At 34.1% G+C, this 22,120-nt stretch overlaps 2 protein-coding genes and 1 pseudogene across 2 annotated transcripts; 2 read left to right on the forward strand and 1 right to left on the reverse strand.

Annotated features, from left to right (window-relative positions):
* The first annotated feature begins 53 nt into the window (after positions 1-53).
* On the forward strand, positions 54-3,773 carry LOC145602756 (vanillin aminotransferase-like; annotated as a pseudogene).
* A 2,062-nt stretch (positions 3,774-5,835) lies between these two features.
* Positions 5,836-13,046, forward strand: LOC145601720 (uncharacterized). The gene is made up of 9 exons (XM_081657785.1): positions 5,836-6,191; positions 7,243-7,378; positions 7,460-7,548; positions 7,638-7,776; positions 11,117-11,191; positions 11,390-11,511; positions 11,602-11,677; positions 11,917-11,976; positions 12,453-13,046. Exons 2-9 carry the CDS (start codon positions 7,265-7,267, stop codon positions 12,582-12,584), a joined length of 807 nt encoding a protein of 268 aa, XP_081513911.1. The 5' UTR covers positions 5,836-6,191; positions 7,243-7,264; the 3' UTR covers positions 12,585-13,046.
* A 2,001-nt stretch (positions 13,047-15,047) lies between these two features.
* Positions 15,048-20,865, reverse strand: LOC145601918 (protein TOM THREE HOMOLOG 1-like). Its single transcript, XM_081658006.1, has 11 exons — positions 20,471-20,865; positions 20,071-20,161; positions 19,902-19,954; positions 19,707-19,799; positions 19,529-19,600; positions 18,088-18,160; positions 17,958-18,003; positions 16,623-16,686; positions 16,435-16,488; positions 15,786-15,863; positions 15,048-15,660 (listed from the first exon to the last, which is right to left on the reverse strand). Exons 1-11 carry the CDS (start codon positions 20,624-20,626, stop codon positions 15,568-15,570), a joined length of 873 nt encoding a protein of 290 aa, XP_081514132.1. The 5' UTR covers positions 20,627-20,865; the 3' UTR covers positions 15,048-15,567.
* Positions 20,866-22,120: the final 1,255 nt, after the last annotated feature.

Consider the following 22,120-nt stretch of genomic DNA (forward strand, 5'->3'; position numbering starts at 1 on the left):
ACTTCAACATAATATCTCACTATCATCTCTCTTTTAAGGATTAAACCGCGAACATGAAACATTTGATTCAATCAATCTCTATGGCAATCAAGGTCTTCGAATCCTTCCTGCCAAATTTAGATTCTTAAGCAATGCTTGCATGATCATTGTTAACATTCCATTTGATAGCATGAAACATTATATAAATATTTACATTTGCTTATACTTTCTTATAAACATGTAACATTATTATCTATACAATTGACTAGATTATTTAGGCTAGTTGCTCATTTTATGTACCTTAAGTACTCCTGACACATGTTTGCTGCATTTTCGATTCTGCAGTCGAGTTCTAATCCAAAACATGCTGTCATTTCTGGCTCCCGGGCCTCAAACCTGACCAGATATGCCAGTGCAAGTAATGCATCAGTAGACTCAACTACAGAAAGCAAGAAATGGTATATATGTAATTCATTTCCAATCCTAACTTTACCTGTTTCGGTTTATAATTCAGATGATCACATCTCAGACATATGCTCTGTCTCTATATGTGGTTTTAGTTTCAAAGGGCATGGTATGCTGGCACCTTTCACATCTGGGTGGCAAATGACCGAAACAGAACCTTTGGTGATAGATAAGTCTGAGGTAAATCCTTCTTCATCATACTTTCAAGCGATTGAAAGTTATATTGTTGTGCTTATACAATTATTTTCTTCCTGCAGGGCTGCTACGTGTATGATATCGATGGCAATAAGTATCTTGATTCTCTTGCAGGCCTGTGGTGCAACGCCTTAGGTACTGATCTTTATATATATGATGAAAATATATACCTCAGTGTCATTCATTTTTGCTAATTTTGTTGTTACCTCGAATATATAGTTCTGTTTTTTGTTGGTTGTGCTGCAACTTGCACGCTATGACCATGTCTGATGCCTGGACTGAAACTTGCAGGAGGAAATGAAGCTCGACTTGTTGCTGCTGCAACTGCACAGTTGAATAAATTGCCGTTCTATCATTCTTTCTGGAATAAAACTACCAAAGTGTCTTTAGTAAGTGCTGCATATAAATCTCTTTACATTTATGATTAATAGGTTGATCTTAAGTTCTTTCATAGACTGTAGATTCCTGCATCCAATTCGAGGAATTGTTTATAGTAATCATTTGGACAATTCTGCAGGATCTTGCTGAGGAGCTTTTACAAACTTTTACAGCACGAAAAATGGCAAAAGCTTTTTTTGTAAATAGTGGATCAGAAGCTAATGATACTCAGGTAAGTTCTCTGAGAAGTTTTGTGTTAACATACTGCGTTGTTCTGTTATCTTGACGCGAGGGTTGGGGATTTGTTTGTGTGCAGGTGAAGCTGGTTTGGTACTACAACAATGCCCTTGGAAGACCTAAGAAGAAAAAAATTATTGCTCGAATGAATTCGTATATTTTCCATCTTATCTTGTGTAATGTCTCGTTTTCATTTTACAGGAATTGAACTTTACCCTTTCATTCCTTCATTTGACAGATACCATGGTACTACTCTTGTAGCTGCTAGCTTATCAGGGTAAGATCTAGGTTGCATAGTGGATAATTTTCGACTTCTTCGTGCTCATTATCGAAACTAACTCTCTCATGTTTTTTTTAATAGGCTTCCTCCAATGCATCAGCAATTTGATTTGCCAGCTCCTTTTACTTTGCACACTGATTGTCCTCATTATTGGCGGTATCATCTTCCAGGTTGCTATTGGTTTTTCAGTTCTGTGATCAATCTTCGCTTTGATTGTTCTGTTCCTTCTTAGACTTATACATGATACACTTCTGTAATAGGTGAAACGGAGGAAGAGTTTGCAACCAGGTTGGCAGATAATCTAGAAAATCTTATCCTCAAAGAAGGACCAGACACGGTATTGAAATGCTATGGATTAGTATTTTGATCTTTGTTATGAAGTCTTCTATCACAAATTTGTCCATTGATATAAAGTGTTTTTTTCTGTTTCAGATTGCTGCATTTATCGCCGAGCCTGTCATAGGAGCAGGAGGTGTAATACCTCCCCCAGCTACATACTTTGACAAGGTTTGTAAGAACTGCTGATTACCTGTTTCAATATGCCAGTGTCGCGTCCTGTGTTTATGTTACAGGATCTGTTGACTGATATATGCAAAGGTTCTACTGCAATGTTTACCCCCTCAAATATCATGATTCTGATGCACCATTACTTACTGTATACATTAATACATCAGTAATAGACTTGAAGGTTTCTATCACTTAATTTTATCATATGGTCATACTTGGTACAGGTTCAAGCAGTATTAAAGAAATATGACATCCTCTTTATTGCAGATGAGGTATGTTACATATGTTCCCTCTTAATTACATATTTTCGACAAGTTTGAGGGGATGAAGATGGAACTATTGTGCTGTTGCTTCTGTACTTTATTCGTATAAAGGTTTATTATCCTTCCTTTCTATATGTGTTGTCTTGTGCAGGTTATCTGTGCATTTGGAAGACTTGGAGAAATGTTTGGTTCTGATAAATACAACCTTAAACCAGACATGGTTTCCATGGCCAAGGTATGGATGTACTGCTCGATCTTCAAAATCTCGGTCTTATAATTCTGCTAGCTAGCTGTAAGTCCTTAATTATTTATCTCTACTGCTTTTACAGGCTCTATCTTCATCTTACATTCCCATTGGAGCCATTCTTATAAGCCCTGAAATCTCAGAAGTTATCTATTCTGAAAGCAACAAACTTGGTGTGGATCTATTACAGTATAATAGTACTACTGCAATTGTTTATATGTAAAACATTTAATTAAGAAATTAAACCATACATTAATTTCAGGTTCCTTTTTTCATGGATTTACGTATTCTGGACACCCGGTCTCATGTGCTGTTGCACTCGAGTCATTGAAGTTGTAGAAGTATGATTATCTATCTAGTTCTCAGTTATGAAGTAACCCTTCAACTGATGCATCAGTAATGTTAGTTTTAGGAGTTCATGAACTACTTATTGTGTGAATGTGTGATTTTATATTGTTAAATATTGGTGGAAGCTGATGTTATCTTATTTTTCTAGGGAAAGAAATATTGTTGAGCGAGTAAGAAACCTTGCACCAAAATTTCAGGACGGAATGAAAACTTTTGCTGACAGTCCTATCATTGGGGAGGTATCTTAGTGTCCTGGTGGTTTTTTCCGCGTCTTTTGCAGTCTAGTGTGATAGTGTGTGCTCCTGCGCGCTGCTAGCTAGCCGCATTTAACATTGTTAAGTAATTTTGTGCTGCAGATAAGAGGAACTGGCTTAATTCTTGCAATTGAATTCACTGACAATAAGTCACCAAACGATCCATTTCCTTCTGAATGGGGCAAGTTTCCTGTAATCTATCAGTTGATTTCAGTAAAGTTGTTATCAGGCTTCTCTGTTCTTGGAGCGCGACTGATTCATGCTATGTTATCATGCTTACTGTATCCTGTTTAGCCATCTCACAGTCCTGGACCTCCTGGTTATCATTGATGTGCAGGAGTAGGTGCATATTTCGCGACACAATGTCAGAAATACGGTATGATAGTTCGTGAGGCTGTTGATAACGTTATGTTATGCCCTCCACTAATAATCTCTGAGGAAGAAATTGATGAGGTGAAAATTTCTAAAAGAGTTCTTAAACTTTTGTAATATATACTGATTTTTAGCAAGTTCTTACATTTTCTAATACAATTTTGCATCAGTTAATTAGCACATTTGGAAAAGCACTCAAGGATACTGAGGAGAAAGTGAAGGAGCTGAAAGCTCAGAAGCAGTCTGATTGATTAATAAATAAATAAATAAATGAATGAAGAATTGAAGGTGGCCTAGGGTTGGCCTTGTAAGTTGTAACCATTGTAATAAAAATATATAAAAGCACCATTTTCCCTTTTATTATCCTTGTTTTTTTTTAAAAAAAAAACTCCACTCGTCTAGAGTTAATAGTTGCATAAAATCCATTATTTAAAATAATTCTACGTATTTTTTTTTATTTATTCATTTTTTATGTATAGCATAATACACTGGTAACTAACCATTGATTTGTAATTAATTTTCTTAATGTCATTACTTAGTTACTGAATAAAATCCTATTATATATATCTTTAATGTTGAGAGATAAGAATAACAAGAGAATAAAATTCTAAATAGAGAAACTAGTTACATAATTGGAGTGAATTGGGCTTGGGTCCCAGTCACAAGTCACAAAGGACACACAAGCATGTGCATCAAACCAATAACTACGAACTAACAAATCACGTACTCCATATTTTAATAATCACTTCTCAAAACATAAAAAGTCATTTGTCATGTATTATGATAATCGACCATTGTGACTTGTATCATCCATGTAGACACAAAAATTTGTTGCGAATTGTGATTATACCAAAGCTAAGCTAAACCAAATCAATTAAGCTAATTAAATAACATACACTGTAATACTGTACTGCATAGTAATTAATCAATAATTAGTTGGCACATTAAGATTATTAACTCAAAGCTAAATGTTACTCCATGAATATGTAAAATGCACATGCATGCATGTGTGGAGAATGTGTATGGTGTACGTAGTACGGAGTAGAAACTTGTGTTCCTAGGTGATTACATACTAAAATAAAATCATTTGCTTTGCTTAAACTCAACATTGAGAATATAAATGCCTGCATATTATATGCTTTTCTTAAGTTGCATTGAAATATGTTGTTCTTCGTCCAACCTTTGTCAAAAATTGGATGATATCTTGGAAAATTATTCCACTCCTTTTACAATGAATTTTTGAGGTTATACCGTCAATTAGTAAATCTTCATCTTATATACTTTGTACTTGCATAATTTTTATAAACTATACGAGTATATATATATATATATTGGCTTATTCATTGGCATATATGATTTGACCTCATAATCCACGTTATAAGGTAATCCCTAAGCAACTACATTAAATATTACTTGGTTAGTGAACGAATAAATAAAGCTATAAAAAGTGACAATGAGAGCTTCACAATAAATTGTACGAGATTAATTATGTTATACTCGTATAAGTTTTTCTAAGATATTTAGCCAGCTTATTCATTCTTTTCTAACACCATCTATCCACCTTTCAATCTTTCATTATGCCTAAATTACATGCATTCTAATTATTTTTTGTTTTTTAATCACGCATTTTACATGTGATTGATGTCAAGAACAACAAACTTTAGACCTATATTTCAATTAAGAGAGGCACAAAGAGTATGAGCCTATTAAATTTCCAACTTGTACGCCATTGGATGGATTTTTCAACGGCTAATTTACACTCTTATTAACCCGAACTCAATGTAATAATCTTTAATTATTGATTTATCTAATTTTACTATATTTCAAAATAATAAAAAGTTAGTTTTTGTAAAATATGTTGAAATAAATCAAACACAATCTTTCATGACTATGTTGTATGTAACAATAAGAATTCATGGTCAATGCTTTCAAATTTTATACACATAATCTAGAGTGTCATGAAATTTCAAGATCATAAGTATTACGGAAGACTCCGATGTAGTTTTCAAAAATCAACTTTTTATAGTATATATTTATTGATAATTAAAGATAATAGTATCAATCAAAGCAATACGTTGCCATATGTGCAGGTCAAAGATAATGGAAACTGTGGAGTGTGGAGTACTTTCAAATTACAAACTAATTTAAGACAAACCGTTTCATTTCCTTATACCCGAAATAATATGATTTTTACACTATTCACATGTGATACTCAAAATCTCGAGTCAATATATTGACAACAAACCCAGAAGATATATATAGTATACAGTTGGTGTACCTTTTGTCTTCTTTCTTAAGAAAGATATGAAAATGAATTCTAAGGTGTACTAATCACTGACCAAATTTATATAAGGTCAAGCTCTCATTAATTCATATTATTAATTACTCATGTCACCTTTCATACACAAACTCATTTAATCATATAATCATCAAAATTTCATCTTCATAATTCATAAAATCATAATAATTCATTTTTCAATTTTTTTTTTTCATCTTCCAATTTTTTCTAGATTCTTTAATTTTTCCAATAATCTTTCTCTCATTTTGCATACTTATATAAATACATAGATTCTTCTTCTTTCATCAACCACTTGATTTTCTCTCTCCTCTCGCAAACTTTTACATTCTAGAATCTTCGAGGAATTTCGCTAATTCTCTCTCTAATTCTGGTAATCATCTTCTAATCTTTGCTTTGATTTTCTGCAATTTTTCTATTGTTATTTTTCTGTACGTAAAATAAGTTGATGATTGTGATGATTTTGTTTATTGTTTATTTATTGGTTGCTTTCTTTTTCTGGAAAACGACATTCATGTGTTCTTGGAATTTTTTATTTTTTATTTTTTTTGGAATGATTTTTGTTGTTATTGTTAGCATGATTACTGTTGATTATGGCAATGTACTTTATGAACAACTATTTTGAAATTTTTTGTATTAATAATTTATTGGATGCTAAATTTTGCATATAATTGTTAGCATATAAATTATATTGTTCGTTTTGAACTTTTGATTAGTATTACTTGCAATTTTTTGCCGAATTATGTGATAGATTATAATTTGAGTCGTTTGATTTGTTAAACCTGGAAATTTTGTTCAAGATTCTTTCGATTAAGGAATTATGGATGATTTTCGCAAGAGCTGTATCAAATGAAAGATAATTTACTAATTATATGTCAAGAATTACATGTCTTACGAAATGAGATGATTGTACGAATAATGAACAAGTTATTTATGTTCTTTTGGCGAAATGTGTTGTTAGTGGAATTATATAAGGAATTAGATTTTGGAAATGGTCATTTTGTGACTATATGTTACAGTTTCTTTTAGGGGTTCTAACTCTATATCAAGTGTTACGTGTCCAACGAGTTGATTCAATAAATAGTGAACGACCAATATCCTTCTTTCGGCAAATTTTTAGTGTTAGAAGAATCATATGTAGGATATGAGGAATTAGATTTTGGAAATGGTCATTTTGTGACTAGATATTACAGTGTTTTTGCGAGGTTCTAATTCTATGCCAAGAATTACGTGTTAAAAGAGTTTATGTATTGAATACATAGTATTGTAACCTAATCCCATTCTTTTAGCAATTTGTTGTCAATGGAGTCAAATATAGGATATGTGGAATTTGATTTTGGAAATGGTAGCTATTTTGTACTTTTTTAATCTATGTACAAGGTCATAAACACTAATACATGATCCTTGCTGATCCCATGACAAAGTTCTTGGAAGTTCCATATTGCTATGACGATAACGGACTACCAGAATTGGGTCACTGAGCTTTCGAAACAGTATCAGTTTGAATATCCATGGGTTCCATTTACTTCTGTACTATGTGGTATCTTTGCCTGCAAATTGGTATGTCTTCATTTTCCCTTTTAAAGAGTTGATTGTCTCCTTTTCTATGTTCAATTTGTTGAATTGACCATTTTCAAATAGGTATATGATTTCTCTCACTTAATCAATGGTATCTGCTTCAAACACTACTCTACCCTTCCAAAGATTAAACAAATTGAATGGGACAATAGGTGATTTTCCAAAGGCTTCTTTGTTGATTAATATTAAGTAGTTCTCTCCAAAGCTTCCATTTTTTTACTTGAATTTTGAATATTTGCAGGGCTATATCAACTCTGCACGCAATCTTTGTTACAGCTGTGTCAATTTATTTGGCAATTTGGTCTGATCTTTACTCTGATGACCTACAACGGGGATCCATCCTATTTCGAAGTTCAACTCTGTCAACATTTGTTTTAGGGGTATTGTTCCCAATCTTTGTAGTTTCTGCACCTATCAAACTCTTTGATGGTCTTGCTTTTCTTTTTCATTTTCTTGGAATCTGTGGAGTGAATTATATGCTTAATCTCGTCATAGCTTGGTTACTTTTCCCATGTCTCTTCATTGATAGTCTCTGTTGGGGCCAGGTGACGGCTGGGTGTTCAGCCCTTCACTGGTATGTCTTTTGATAAATATCTAGGTTTTTAGAAATTATTTGGTCTGCATCAGTGTTGATTGTTGCTTACATACTGCGTCTGCTATATGGATGCTGCAAAAATCAACTTTTTTAATTGAATTAGTTTTGATAGTGGTCTTTCTAGGATTTGTGTCATATGTCACTGAGGAGAATTTAGCTTGGAGAGTTGGAGAGAAGCAGTATATAATCTTCAGGTAGCTTTATGTCTAGTAGGGAAGAACTCCTAGTAAGCGTTGTTTGGAATCTAGAAATGAGAGCTGGATTGATCTATCTACAAAGAGTACAAACTACAAACCTCTTTTTTTTTGGAGGGGGGCAGGGGATAGAATGAATGCCAAATTTCCACTCCACTGTTAATACATTTCTGAAACAATTATAATCTTGTACATTTTTCAAACCAGACCCTGAGGCTGGGCAGATAGGTAAGGCAACACTGTAGCCTTCACCAAACCTCTTGATCATCCTTGTTATTCATTCCACCTTTGCAGCAGAATCCTCTTTACTTTAATTTGGCCAGGGTGAGCAAACATATCTGAGTTAAAATGAGCTTTAGAATTTATGATTTCTTGGTTTCTTGCTATGGCTTATGTCGAGCCTCTTTATTTGGTTATCTTTACTTTTGGAGCTTTTTATGTCCTTTTTTTTCGTAAGAATGAACTTGTCTTTTCCTCTTCCCCTTCTTAAATTGTACCTTAAGCAGTAGCTAGGTGGAAAAGAGTGGCAAATCTAGTTTACAGGCTTAAGCAATGTTACATGAGAGCTTATAACTCCATGCAATGCTATTGGAACAACTTGGTGGTTGATTTAGTATTGGATGAAGAATGTTAGACCCACATGTGCAAAATTAGATCATTAGCTGCAAACTTACTCTGGTTAGGGGGTTCAGGATTTTATTTGCCTTGCATGGCTTTCCTGAGCTGTTAGAATTTGACTATCAATGCACCTTAGGCTCTGTGTATGATGCTTTGGAAAGCACATCAGTCTTTTATAGAGTTGAGCTGTTTTTGATTCTTGCAGTTGAATGCCTCTTCAGTCACTTTCGAAGTAGTACTTTTGTGTGAACTAAATCCGTCTTCTCATGTCTTAGTCATTATCTCGATAGTAACAATATCACAATGGAGGGCCGGTTTTTGATTTTGAAGCTCTTTCATAATTGAGGTTGTTAGCTTGTTATAGAGAATGATTCTCATGAACCCTTCAGGGTTTTGAAAATATTGAATTTTAATGTAAATGGTCTTTGACTGTAGTGGTCTACCTAATTTGGGCTGGTAGTAACTCAACCCAATTGCAAATGCAGCCATGTGCTTATATTTATTCACAGGTGCTTACCTGTTTGGCACTTAAGACATCCAATTAATGTGAATTGGCAAGTTATGGATCTATAAAATAAGCAATGAATTGTTCCTGAAGAGAATATGGGATTTTGTTTTCTCATGATAGCTAGAGAATGGGAAAATGAGCCTCAATCAAATGAGGATAGTTTCTCACTGTTTATCCTTGAATCAATGCTATGTAGATCTGCTGTGCATACATGTTTACTTTTCATTGAAGGAAGAGTGTCAGAGTGGTGATAGATTTCCATTAGGCAATACAGGTTGGTAGAGAGATTTAAAATTGACAAATAGGTGAATTCACATAGCAAAAGTCTGAAAACTCTAAATTATGTGGTTGGAGGCTTAAAGTCAAATTTATGATGTTCAGAGTTGTCAATAAGGTTCATAGCTTTTTCTATGCTACATTGAGGTTAATAGGACGCTTCAGGACATGGAATTTCCCATAGTATTCTTTGGTACGGTCATTCTTTGTTATATAAGGGAATCAAATATGTTTATGTGAGCAGTATAAGTTGTGTAGGAATTATCTTAATTTTCTGGTCATTCTCCTCTATTAATTTAGATTTTGAAGTCTGCACTAGTCTCAACTCTCAAGAAGATTGGATTAGGTGCTCATGCATCATTTTGGTAGATCTTATTAGTCAAGATTACATGGCCTCCTTCCAGCTATTAAGTGCTGTTCTGTTAATGAGCTTAGACTCGTTTGTCAGCAGTGCTGCAGTGGCTTGAGCTAGTGGTTCCAGGATGCAGAAGTGTACCTGCTTTAGATGTAAAGGGTTAATTGGGTTGATTATGTGTGAATTTTACCTTTCCAAGAAAAATAATGCTGCCAATCTGGTTTTAGTGATCACTAGCTCACAGACTTAGCTAGCTAGATCAGTCTTGTATTGACAGTTGACACTATGTTTGAGCTTACAACTTATGTTCCATATGTCATTGTTGGTTTGACAGGATTCACCCTTTTGGTCATGTATAAGTGACCAAGAATTGAGTCCTTATATTAGTCTGTGTTTAATTTTTTCTGTAATTGTGCATAATAAGTAAAAGTTTGCCGAGACCCTTATTTAGCGTTTCTAGAGTCCTATTTTCAAAGCTGAAATGCGATTTGAACTGGTGAAACATTCTGTAAAAGCTAGCAGATAGCAGCTTCCAGAAGGTAAGGGTGTGTATATAAGATCCAATTGCATACCTTAAGCTCATCAATTAAAGTCCATTAGATTGAAGTTAAAGGGATGGCTGCTGGAAAGAATCAGTAGCATTTAGTAGGCCCTTCTAGTATTTGATGGATTCCAGTTGATTGGGCACATTGGAGGTGATGATTGAATGTGGACTCTAGTGATTGAGACGACAGACCTTAAGGGATTTCGAAACCAAATTATGTACTTATTTACTAATTACTAGTACCATTTAGAAGCATTGTAGAGAATAATGAGGGTTAAGTTGACTTCAGCGTTCTTTGTGATGTTGACACGTTAATATTATGCATTTATGAGGCAAGAACTATCATATGTCGTAGATTTTGAATGTTTTCTGTGGATAGTATTAGGACACTGGTGAATTGTCTTCTTTGACCTATCAGTGAAATTTAGAAATTATTTACTATGTGCTTGTCATTTCTAACTTGTGATGGCGTGGGATTGGGGATCACTTTATTTGAATATTAGCTCATGGGAGGGTTTTTTTCCCTCAATTTTATTAATGTAATGTGTCAGCTTGATTAATTCTGTTCTTGTCAACAATACTGTGGTAGAATTTCAAATTTATGCTGTGTCTTGTCTACATTATTGACAGGTTTCAGTTGGATACTTCCTTTCTGATATTGCCATGATATTTTGGTTTTATCCTGCTTTAGGTGGAATGGAATATGTAAGTAATACCTTAACTTTATGTTTCATCTTATATTGATGTATCAATGGCATTTAAGCTAGCTTATTAATTTAAGCTGCTAAGCTTAAAGAAAGCAACAAATGCTTGAGCATGGAGGACCAAATGTTGATATCATGTTTTTTTTCTAAAATTTTAAAAGAAACGACGTATTTTTACCCATATAGTTCATCTTTACAGGTGCTTCATCATTTTTTGTCAATGGGAGCACTAGCATATGCTATGTTGAATAGTACAGGGCAATTCTATACATATATGGTTCTTCTTTCTGAGATAACAACACCAGGGATCAACATGAGATGGTAACTCTTTTATCATTTTGTAATCGTGTTAATCATGAAAATTTGTTATGCCGCTCCCTTGTATATGATGTGAAGCTTTTGTTGCTGAAGGTATCTCGATGCAGCTGGGATGAAAAAGTCCAAAGCTTATGTTGTTAATGGAGTGGGTATATTCTTGACTTGGCTGGTGAGTATTGAGTACAATGAGAAGGCCTTTTATTGAAATTTAATCATTTTCAGTTGTTCTTGTTCACCTTTCACTACACTGTCTACAATATATAGTTTTGTATTGTCTAGAAATTGAACTTAACTGTGATCATATTATGGGTTAGATATGTAAACTTAATTGGTGTAATTTATACAACTGCATTTTGTGTTAAGCTTGTCAAATTTGCTTCCTGAAATTTTTGCTTTGCTCTGTTGCAGGTTGCTAGGGTTCTTCTGTTTATGTATGTGTACTTTCACATCTATTCGCATTATGATCAGGTAAAGTAGTGAAGCTCTTGTAAATTCTACTCTTATGTTTTTCTGATACCATGCTTATCCTGTCATTGAACTTATCCATGTACCAAACCTAGGAAGATTTTCAAAAATTAATTTGAATTGTCAGATACAAATAATACACAGCTGGTTCATGTTAGATGAGATTGGGGCACTAAGTTTGCATTTTTCTTAATATTCTCTTCTGACAGGCAAATTTATATTAGAGATTTTTAGAGCTTATTGATTTTGTTGGGCAGTGTCCTTAAATGAGGAATGGTAAATTGATTGCATACAATTATACGCATGCAACCATGAATATAGCCTAAAGTAGTTTGGGAGTTACACATATCATACAGGATATAGATAGTGTATATCTGACCAATTGAATTTCAATTAACGATACTTTTTTTTTTTTGTCATTTTGTTACCTCATTTTCTGTCTTTTATGTCTTCACCTCTTTACTTTGCTTGTTTTTCAGATCAAGAAGCTGTCGTGCTTTGCATATCTACTTACTCTAGGTGTCCCGTGTGTGCTTGGAGGCTTGAATCTGATGTGGTTTGCAAAGATTAAGAAAGGAATGATTAAGACATTGACTGCAAAGAAGGATTAGTGTAGGGCAAAATTGCATTTGTTACTCTGCAACTCTGTGCATACTCTTTGTAAATGGTATAGAAGGTAAAACAAAATGAAGCTGACTGATATCATACTGAAGAAAAATCTCTAGCAGACTGGGTATGTGATAGAAGATATTCATAAACTGGTGTACAAATGAAACAGGATCGGTGAATATGCAGTGGTATTTTGTACGCTTTACACGATAAGAAAAAAATGGCGTATTCAAAGAGAATTTCTTCTGATACGTCTTTAACACTTGTATATCAACATTGGACGTATATATGTATAGACATCCTCATATGTAGAAGCTTGGTTCATCTTCGGAACCAAAGTCCTTGTGGTTCTGAAAGCATAAACCGGTACTTGTTACAGGTTGCCTAGTCCAAATAACCTTTGATGAACTTAAAATGGTCTGATATCCAAATGGTCAGGCAGGTCAGCCATGGTTTAATATGAGTTTGACATATTTTGCCAACTTTCTTGATGGTATGCAATTATATGGCTATAACATTGGTCTTACAATTTTAGTGTTTGAACCAATATTATTTCAAAGGAAATTTTGTTTTTTACCACCTTACAAAAACACGAAAATCTGTTTTACCACCTCCCAAAAAAAAAGTATTACTTTACCACCTCATAAAAATCACGAATATAGGTTTTACCACCACTTAACGGTTTCCATCCAAAAATTCCGTTAAGTGTGGCCCACGGTAACACGTGTCAGCATTTTATTTGTTCAAAAAAAAAAGAGAAATTAAAAAAAAAAAAAACCTAAAACTACTCCAGCCACCACCACAGCGCCACCCCCGCGCCACCGCTGCCTTCCCCCCAACTTACCACGGCACTCCCCGAAACCACCACCCACGTCGCACCACCAGCCCCAACCCACCTAAACCCTCCCCCTCCCTTTCCCGCAACCGTAACACCCCCAAAAAACACCAAACCCAAAACCCTCCTTCCCTAATACGGTCACGATTTCGGCCATTAATGGCCGAAATCAGCCGGCTTTAAGGCTGAGTGGCCTTAACCGGCCGATTTCTGCCATTAATGGCCGGAATCGTGGCTGTTTTGGGGGGATTCGTGGTCATTGAGGGTTGTGAGTTGGTGGTTTTTGGGTCGATTGCGGTTGCGGGAGAGGGAAGGGGGCGTTCAGGTGGGTTGGGAGAGGGAGGGGGAGGAGCCACGCCGCCGGTGGTAGGTTCGGGGGGGGGGGGGGCAGTCGTGGGTTGGGTGGTGGCGTGGTGGTGGCGCTGTGGTGGTGGCTGGGTAGTTTTAGGGTTTTTTATTTTTTTTCTTTTTTTTTCTTTTTTTGGCCAATAATAACATGACACGTGGCTTTATGGGCCCACTTAACGGATTTGTAAACGGAATCAGTTAAGTGGTGGTAAAACCTATATTCGTGATTTTTATGAGGTGGTAAAGTAATACTTTTTTTTTGGGAGGTGGTAAAACAGATTTTCGTGTTTTTGTGAGGTGGTAAAAAACAAAATTTCCTATTTCAAATGACAACCAACATTTTGCTATTTTCTCACCATGGCACTTTGCATACGGAGTACAGCATATTGATGGTCTTAAGAATGCATATTATTACGGCTTTAATGCTTTGAACATTTTACCATAATATTGCTCTATTTGGATGAATTATTCAGTTCTATATCAACTCTAACAGAAGACATGGAACAATTCGGCTGTATCATTCTTCTGTCATCCAAATTCCTTTACTTTCTTTTTGCTAGTTTGTACAAAGTATTACATTGACTCATTGAACTTGAGTTATAATATCGACTTTTCTCTACAAACAAAAGATTTGAAAGAATTTATGTTATACATATGAGTATTGAAGTTTACCGAAATTATAACTCTAATAACAACCTTAAAACTATTTAAATTCTGTCTAGCATTAAATTACTTTTATATTCTATGTAGGTGAGGAGAAGACACCTTATCAGACCGAAACCTCTCACAGGTCAACCCAACTCGAGTTAACGAGCTCCTCAAAAGTGAGGGAAAATGGTAAGGAAACCCTACTTCCAAGTTGGTCCTAACTAAAATAGGCCCACATGGTCATAAAATACATTCCTTACCAAGTACTAGTCGGTTTATATATTCCATACATGCTAAATGAGAAATGTCAACTTTTTGAAATTACCAGGTAGGTACAACATCATACGATTTTATCCTAAAATTAAATAAATTATAAAATCATCTAACTATTTGAACTACCATTCTATATCTACAAGTCAAACTGTTAACCAAGTTCAAGAAGATAAATAAGTTTGAGTTTGATCTCCATTGCATTACTCTCTGTCTCTCTGTATCTGTATCAGGGTATTGATTCAGAAGCCGCTTCGGCCACAGCTCACTCAATCAACACCACCACTTTCCAGGTATGTACTTAGTTATTACTTAGAGAGAAACTACTTTATAAACATTGTTCTCTGCCTGTTTTCAATCACAATTGAAAAAAAGAAAACTTCAATTAAAAGAACCCGAATTTTCAATTCGATCTTTGTTCTCATGTCACTGTTTTCTCAAGCTATGCTGCCAAATTATGACAGCTTTACATTCAAAACTTCTATCCATATACATAGCTAAAATCATGTAATTCAACACAAAAACAGAAAAGTCCTCTGAACATGGAGGGAGAAAACCAAAATATATGTTTTCTCCTCCAGTTTTCATTTCTTGTCATCAAATTTGGCAGAATTAATTTTGGCAAGTAACACATAATTTGAGGTAATCAGATGAACATGATCCATCAAATCATACACTCATGATTTCACATAAAAATCAGACGATTAGTGGAACAATCTACAAGCATTGAGCAAAGACAATTCACACACGGGAATAACTCTTCTTGGATAGTTCACTTTTGCCATCCTGCACTTCTATTCGGGGATAAGACTATAAGGGTAACAATCAATCCCAGTACATCAATTGAGGTTTACTTATTGTTTTTTTTTTTCCTTTATTTACCCTCAGCGAATTGAATGATATTGGGTGATTCCGCGCTTTGGAGGGAGCTTCCTCAATATAAAGAGAACCAGAGAAGAGGGTAGAATTTCCACCAACTGAAATGGAAAATAAAAACAAGAAACTTTAGAATGTATTAAAGGTAAATAATACCACGAGCCATTATTTCCCCCTTCTTTTCATTAGCAAAAAGTTGTGTAAAAATAGAAAAGGTTTAACTCACCAGATAGTACATGAAATTGAGAACAGGATGATCTAAAACGTCTAGATCAGCGGCTTTATCAAAAGCATTGAAGCACATCTGCAACAGAAAATGGCCAGAATAGGAGTTAAACTCGGTAAAGAAGACCCTTTAATACTTCTCTAAACACACAGAGTAGTTAATTTTTTATTTTAAAAAAGGTTTCCTTGTTGATTAGATTTGTAAAGTTGTTTCTGGAAAGGCAAGAAAGCTGGTGTTACAGCCTTTAAGATCAGTAAGATGGGGAAGAAACAAATATTAGTCAGTTAGTAATTTAACATAGTACAGTAAGTAATAAAGACCAGAAACGAAAATTCAGATTGTCATCTCCAACAAGCGCATACCATTAACAAAATTATGATTCACTGTTTTCTATTAAGTACAGAAAAAACGTGTATCAGTCCTAAAAGACACTGAGCACTCCACCTTTTTCATTTGCATCCAAACAACAATTATGTTTTGTTTGCCTAACAATCATACTAGAGCAGCAGACTGCTATGGAGTATTAATTTGTCAATAATCACAGCTTCATTGAGAAAGTCAACACATTGGCAACTTAAAAACCCTAGATTAATATAAGCAAAGATAAATGAGTGGAACTGTAAAGCCTCAAAGACAACACAACACTTACCATGACACATCTTACGAGGAAACATGTAAAACATATTGTGGTTACATAGCCAACCTGCAAAAAGTGCACATCAATTAACATTATTAATCAAAAAAAAAAAAGAAGCCAATTTTTAAGAAATTTTTTAAAGAAGTATCTGTGTATAAACCCCTCAGGAGAAGAAGATTAAGACAAAGAAAGCAATGCACCTCCTGGAGCTTTTTACGTCGTCCTTTTGATTCTACAGGGAACCGTTGCAACATTATGAAAAGCCTGCCCATAAAGACCATCAATAATGGAGGTATTCAAATAACAATAAACAAAATTAAAACAATGACAAAAATCTTCTTTGTACATTCAGGATATTTTTTAATCAAATATTGATATATAAACACTTCAAAAAAGAAACAATCACTCGACCTAAAAGCTTAAAGCAACGGGGATAGGACGTGGGAAACATAAATATTGCAACAAGAAGTGTTGCCATCAAGAAGAAAGCAATATTGCATAATCATATGTTTGTTTATGTATACTACGGCTGACAAGACACTACAAGCCTCATGGAGCTCCATCACCAGGTGCAGAAGTGCGCTTTAGACTCTTTCACTACTCACAGGGATGCAACATGATGAAACACCCAATAGAAAACCAAATCACTAAGAGTTATAAACATTTGTAGGTGCGGTATAATTGAGCAATCATTTGAATTCCAGAAAATACTTCCTACAATCCAAACTAATTGCAACATTGGGGGAAATTCCTTGGAAGGGAAATGTTTAGGGGAAATATCAATTAGGTTTCCTACCACATTTCCAAGAAATTAGCGCCATCTTTCAAATGAGAAGGATAAGTAAGGACAACAGGGTTCTTCATCATGACTCAAAAACAGCCAATTATCTTTCTCATACACAGATTCGACACTCTATTCCTACTCGTAGTGCTAAGGGAAAATTCAGCTCAGTCAATCCAAGAGCAAGCATCAAAGGCTTGAGGTGAAATTAGTAAAAGTATAGTTTGCAGCAATGAGCATAAGCTACATTCAGTTTCTAAGCTGGAGCTACTAACAATTTCTCAGTCTTTAAAAATCCTTCTTATCTCGATCAACTACCAAATATAGGCTGAGCTCAATATTGGCAGCCTGGCAGGCTTGCAGTCTAACAAAAGGCTCAAGCCTTGAAAAACCTATCAAGTATCATGCTCTGCCAATAGAGGCAGTTCATTAGAGCTTATAAAATTCTATTAAAGACTATTGCTGAAAAAACCAATGATAAATTAAATCTTATTTAAAATGTTGGTAAATTGCAGGCCTACATGGTGTCACAGACTTAGAAGCTGACTGGCCTGACATAGATCATAGCACACATCATAAGTTCATAACAGCTCTTATATTGGAGAAATTGGAAACAGGATGCATGACAACCTTTTGTCCAAGGTTCCACAGAAAAGCCAAGTTCCTCAACTACAATCTCCATTAACTAGGAGCAAACACATAAACTTCCTTTGTAGTTTTTGCAAATTCAATGAAAGAAGTTGCAATTAATTACCTTCCTCCATAAAGAAGAAAACCAAGAGCTGCAAACAAAGACACGCCTGCCAATAACATGCACATACGAGCAGTCAGATAATTGAAGGAGTAACAACTTGTAAGTAGTAAACTATAACTTGGAGACATACCTGCGAAAAACATCTTTGACAAAACTACGAGAAGAGGGATTGGTTTCCACCACAAGATCAACCACAAAGAAATCTGGAATAGTCAAAGGGTATATTTAGTAACACAATCACTGTCAATTATCCAACAGAAAAATCTCACTGTCACTACTTAGAAATAGGAGGCTGCATGTTAATGTAATTGATGAAACTTGAAAGAGAACAAAAAGGTGCAAAAGACTTAGTAGTATATAAACTTGAAAAGATACAGATGAACATCAATTGCAAAAGATTCACAGACCCAGCTCAGATCATCAATAGAAGCCAGAATTAAGATGACATTACACAATGAAAATCTATGGATCAGATACAGCATTGTCCAAAAATGGTCTGAACATCTTTCTCACCTACAGGAATCCCTTGCATAAAATCCAATGCAAATGGACATAAAGCAAGTAAAAATCTTGTTAATGTAAATCTTAACATATGAGCTCTCCCAGAATATCCAATAAACTTGAATTTTAAAACCAAATCAACATTCAAGAACTTTTTCTAATTTCCTAAAAAGGGGCTTTCTTTCTTAATTCTATGCTTTCATTAATGAGCAATGTTACCCCCCTCAACCTAACTTTTGGTGCCTTCAAAGAGAACAATTCTGATGATGCTACCTTATCACAAAAGTAGAGTGCTAAAAAGCAAATTGAAGAAAGAATAGAAAGCAGCAATGTTACCCCCCTCAACCTAACATTTGGTGCCTTATACCGTGGCACAAAAGAGAACAATTCCGATGATGCTACCTTATCACTGAAGTAGATAACTATAAAGAAAATTGGAGAAAGAACAGAAAGCATCGGGTCTAATGTCTAAGGATGCCTCATGCGAGCATCCTTGTGCAAGTACATGTACTGATGTACAGGTGGTTATACAGGTGGACTTGGACCTGCTCAGAACCTACCTCAGCACGTTTCATACTAAATCAGGGGTGTTAATTCACAAAATAGAAAAACTTAAAGGCTGCAGAAATGCCATGGTCAAAAGTTCGAGGCTAATATTAAATAAAAGATTTGATTATACCAATTACAATCTGTCATACAATCATACATAAGTTGAGACATCAAAGTTTAATATGTCTAAAGCATTAAAAGAAAGGCTTGGGTACAGCTAACTTTATCAGGAAATCAATCAGCCATGTCATGGGTCCACATCATTTTACTTTAAGAGGAATGCCATTATAGATTCAGCTATAATATGATTACTATCCACTTTTAAAACTAAATATAAACAGCAACTAAGCTGAGCTGCAATACAACACAACATCTTGAATTGGTCAAATAAACTGCCTCAACAACCTTACAACCCCAAAGCCACCCTGCTTCCCTCCTTAAAAAATACAGTAAGAGGTATGCTGATTAAAAGGATGCTACATTAATTTTAAAACAGTCCTCATATGTAGAAGAAAATTCACCTGAATGGTATAGACCACTGCATTAATTGTAAAGAAACTAGGCCTGAGGCCATCGGTTGATACAGCACGCGCCTACCACAGACAATCATCAATTAGAGCAAAGCGTGTATAACTAACACTAATAAAGTAGAAAAATAGAAAAAGGGCCAAAGGTGAAAAACTAAATATCAACTCAAACCTGATAGTATATCTCTGCCCAGAACAAGACCAAAAGTACATAGGTAGTGAAGAATGCAAGACTTGGCAAATCAAGCAAGATATGCTGGACAAGCTGAATTGCATAACATAAGAAGTACCATAAGACAATCTCAGACCAACACAACACAAGCAAAGAACAACAATGCAACCAATGAAAATCAAAATGATGCCTAACCTCAGGCTGCAAGCGCTGCACATCACGGCGAAACACAAAAACTACACATCTAACTGCATAAACATCAACATACAGTAATTAATAACTATCTAGCTTAAAATGTCACCAAAATTAAAAAGAATCATCAACCAAATAGTGCTACTACCGTGAAAACATCAATTCAATATACCTCCATTAACCAGGAAATTCAGAAAATGAAAGACCTTCTGAGTGGTCCATCCGTACTCAGGAACTCTCAATTGTATTCTAATCAATTGTACCTACATCACCCACATAATATGTCCCACAATATCAATGACCCATAAAAACAAGAAATTCCATAAAACACCTCAAATTTATCTATCTTCATCTCTGAAACAACATTCTACTTTCATATTCTTAATTAATACATAATAAATACCAAATCAGATCATATAGTCCATTTTCCAAAGTTCAATTCCAATTAAATTAAACTAAAAAACCCAACAAAACCCATCAATTATTTTCAACAAAAAAGCAAGAAATCAAACAAATTAATACCATATAAGCCCAAAAATCTTAGGGTATTAAAAAAAAATTAAAGAAATTACCAGGGCAACAATGGAAACAATCCCATATAAAAATGATAAGATATGAAAAATTCGATCTTGCCAAAGAAGAGAAGCATTGATATCATTCCACCAATTAGAAGCATCTTTCATAAGAAACGCTGTCACCGCCAGCGAAGGGTCCAGCGTTTCCGCCATGAAAATCCCAAAACTAAAAACTCCGAATTTCAGCTATAAATTGATTCTACCCTTTTCAAATTTTTGCCCCAAAAAAATTAATTCTCTTTTCAAAGAAAAAATCACGGGAAATTAATGATTTGGGCAAGAATTTTTTTCCTAATTTTTTGATGAAGGTAATTTTATTATTGTTTTTCTGCAAAGAAAAAAGCCAGGAGAAAGGAAATTTCGTGAAATAGAGAAAAAGAATGTTGTTTGGTTTTGGCTTGTGTTTTTGTTTTGTGTTCGTCTGATTTTTAATTTTTTGTAAAATAAAAATAGATTTTTGTATTATTATTATATTCGTGTTTTAATTATTTTTTTTTATTATTTTATTTTCCTGGTGGAAGAGAGCTGGATTTTTGACGAAATAATGCATGTCCTAGTTGAAGTTAGGGATGATAAATACGGAGTACATTAAATACTCCATGAAAAAGTCACGTTTTTCTTTCTTTTTATACTGTAACCTTAGTTTGAATTTCTAAAAGTTAACTTTAATTATTCTAATCATTGATTTGTGGTGTGAAATAATGTAATTAAGTAGTTTTTCTTAAAAAAAAATAAATAAATAATTTGCAATTTACTATAAATGATTTTATATTCGTCTAATTTTCATTTGTCGTTTTAAATCTGGATAAACCTTTTTCCGCTATTCAAATTTTAAAAAAAAAAATCTAAAAAAAGTGAACTATGAACCTAACAAGGCTTTTCCATTCAAAAAAAAAACCTAACAAGGCTTTAATATATAACACTAGGTTATCCCCGTGCGATGCACGATTATAATTAATTTTTTTGTAACTTATGTTATTTTGCATTACATTGGAAAAAAAAAAGAATCAGATATATATAAAATCAATTTATAATTAAGGATACATATGAACCACATTTTTTTGAGGCACATATGAACCACATTATTTACAACTAATAATTGAAATAGTTGAAAGAAAATTATTTATGGATGCATATTAATGAAATATGAAAAAAAAAAAAAATACACTATATACAATTAGAACCAATGTCATCAAAATTATTATTTTAGCTTTCAACAATTAACATGCTTGTATAGTAGTTAAAAGCATCTATTTGATTTTTTAGTCATAATTCATAAAACAATTTTCAAAGCAATAATAGAATAGTTTAGCTTTAAAAAAAAAAATATAGATGATGTCATAAAGCATTTAGGCGGGAAATTTTTTATGAGAAAACGACATGTGTACAATTTTGGAGAAAAATGATGTCAGCATGTTTTGTTTTAGCATTAATTAATAGATACTCAACTAAAATGATCATATAAATTTCTCACTAACTTTCTCTTTTATATCTTATCTAATTTGCAACTCGTAGTTTCATCCACTAAAATATTTCACAAACAGTCAAATATTGTGTTTTTATCCCATATTTACCATTAAATCTAATAAATCTTACGAAAATCATACGTGTCCAAATATAATTTTTTTTTTTATTTTTTTATGGATG

This window comes from Chenopodium album, chromosome 21 (genome assembly GCF_948465745.1).
Source record: "Chenopodium album chromosome 21, dcCheAlbu1.1, whole genome shotgun sequence".
Lineage (NCBI taxonomy): Eukaryota > Viridiplantae > Streptophyta > Magnoliopsida > Caryophyllales > Amaranthaceae > Chenopodium > Chenopodium album.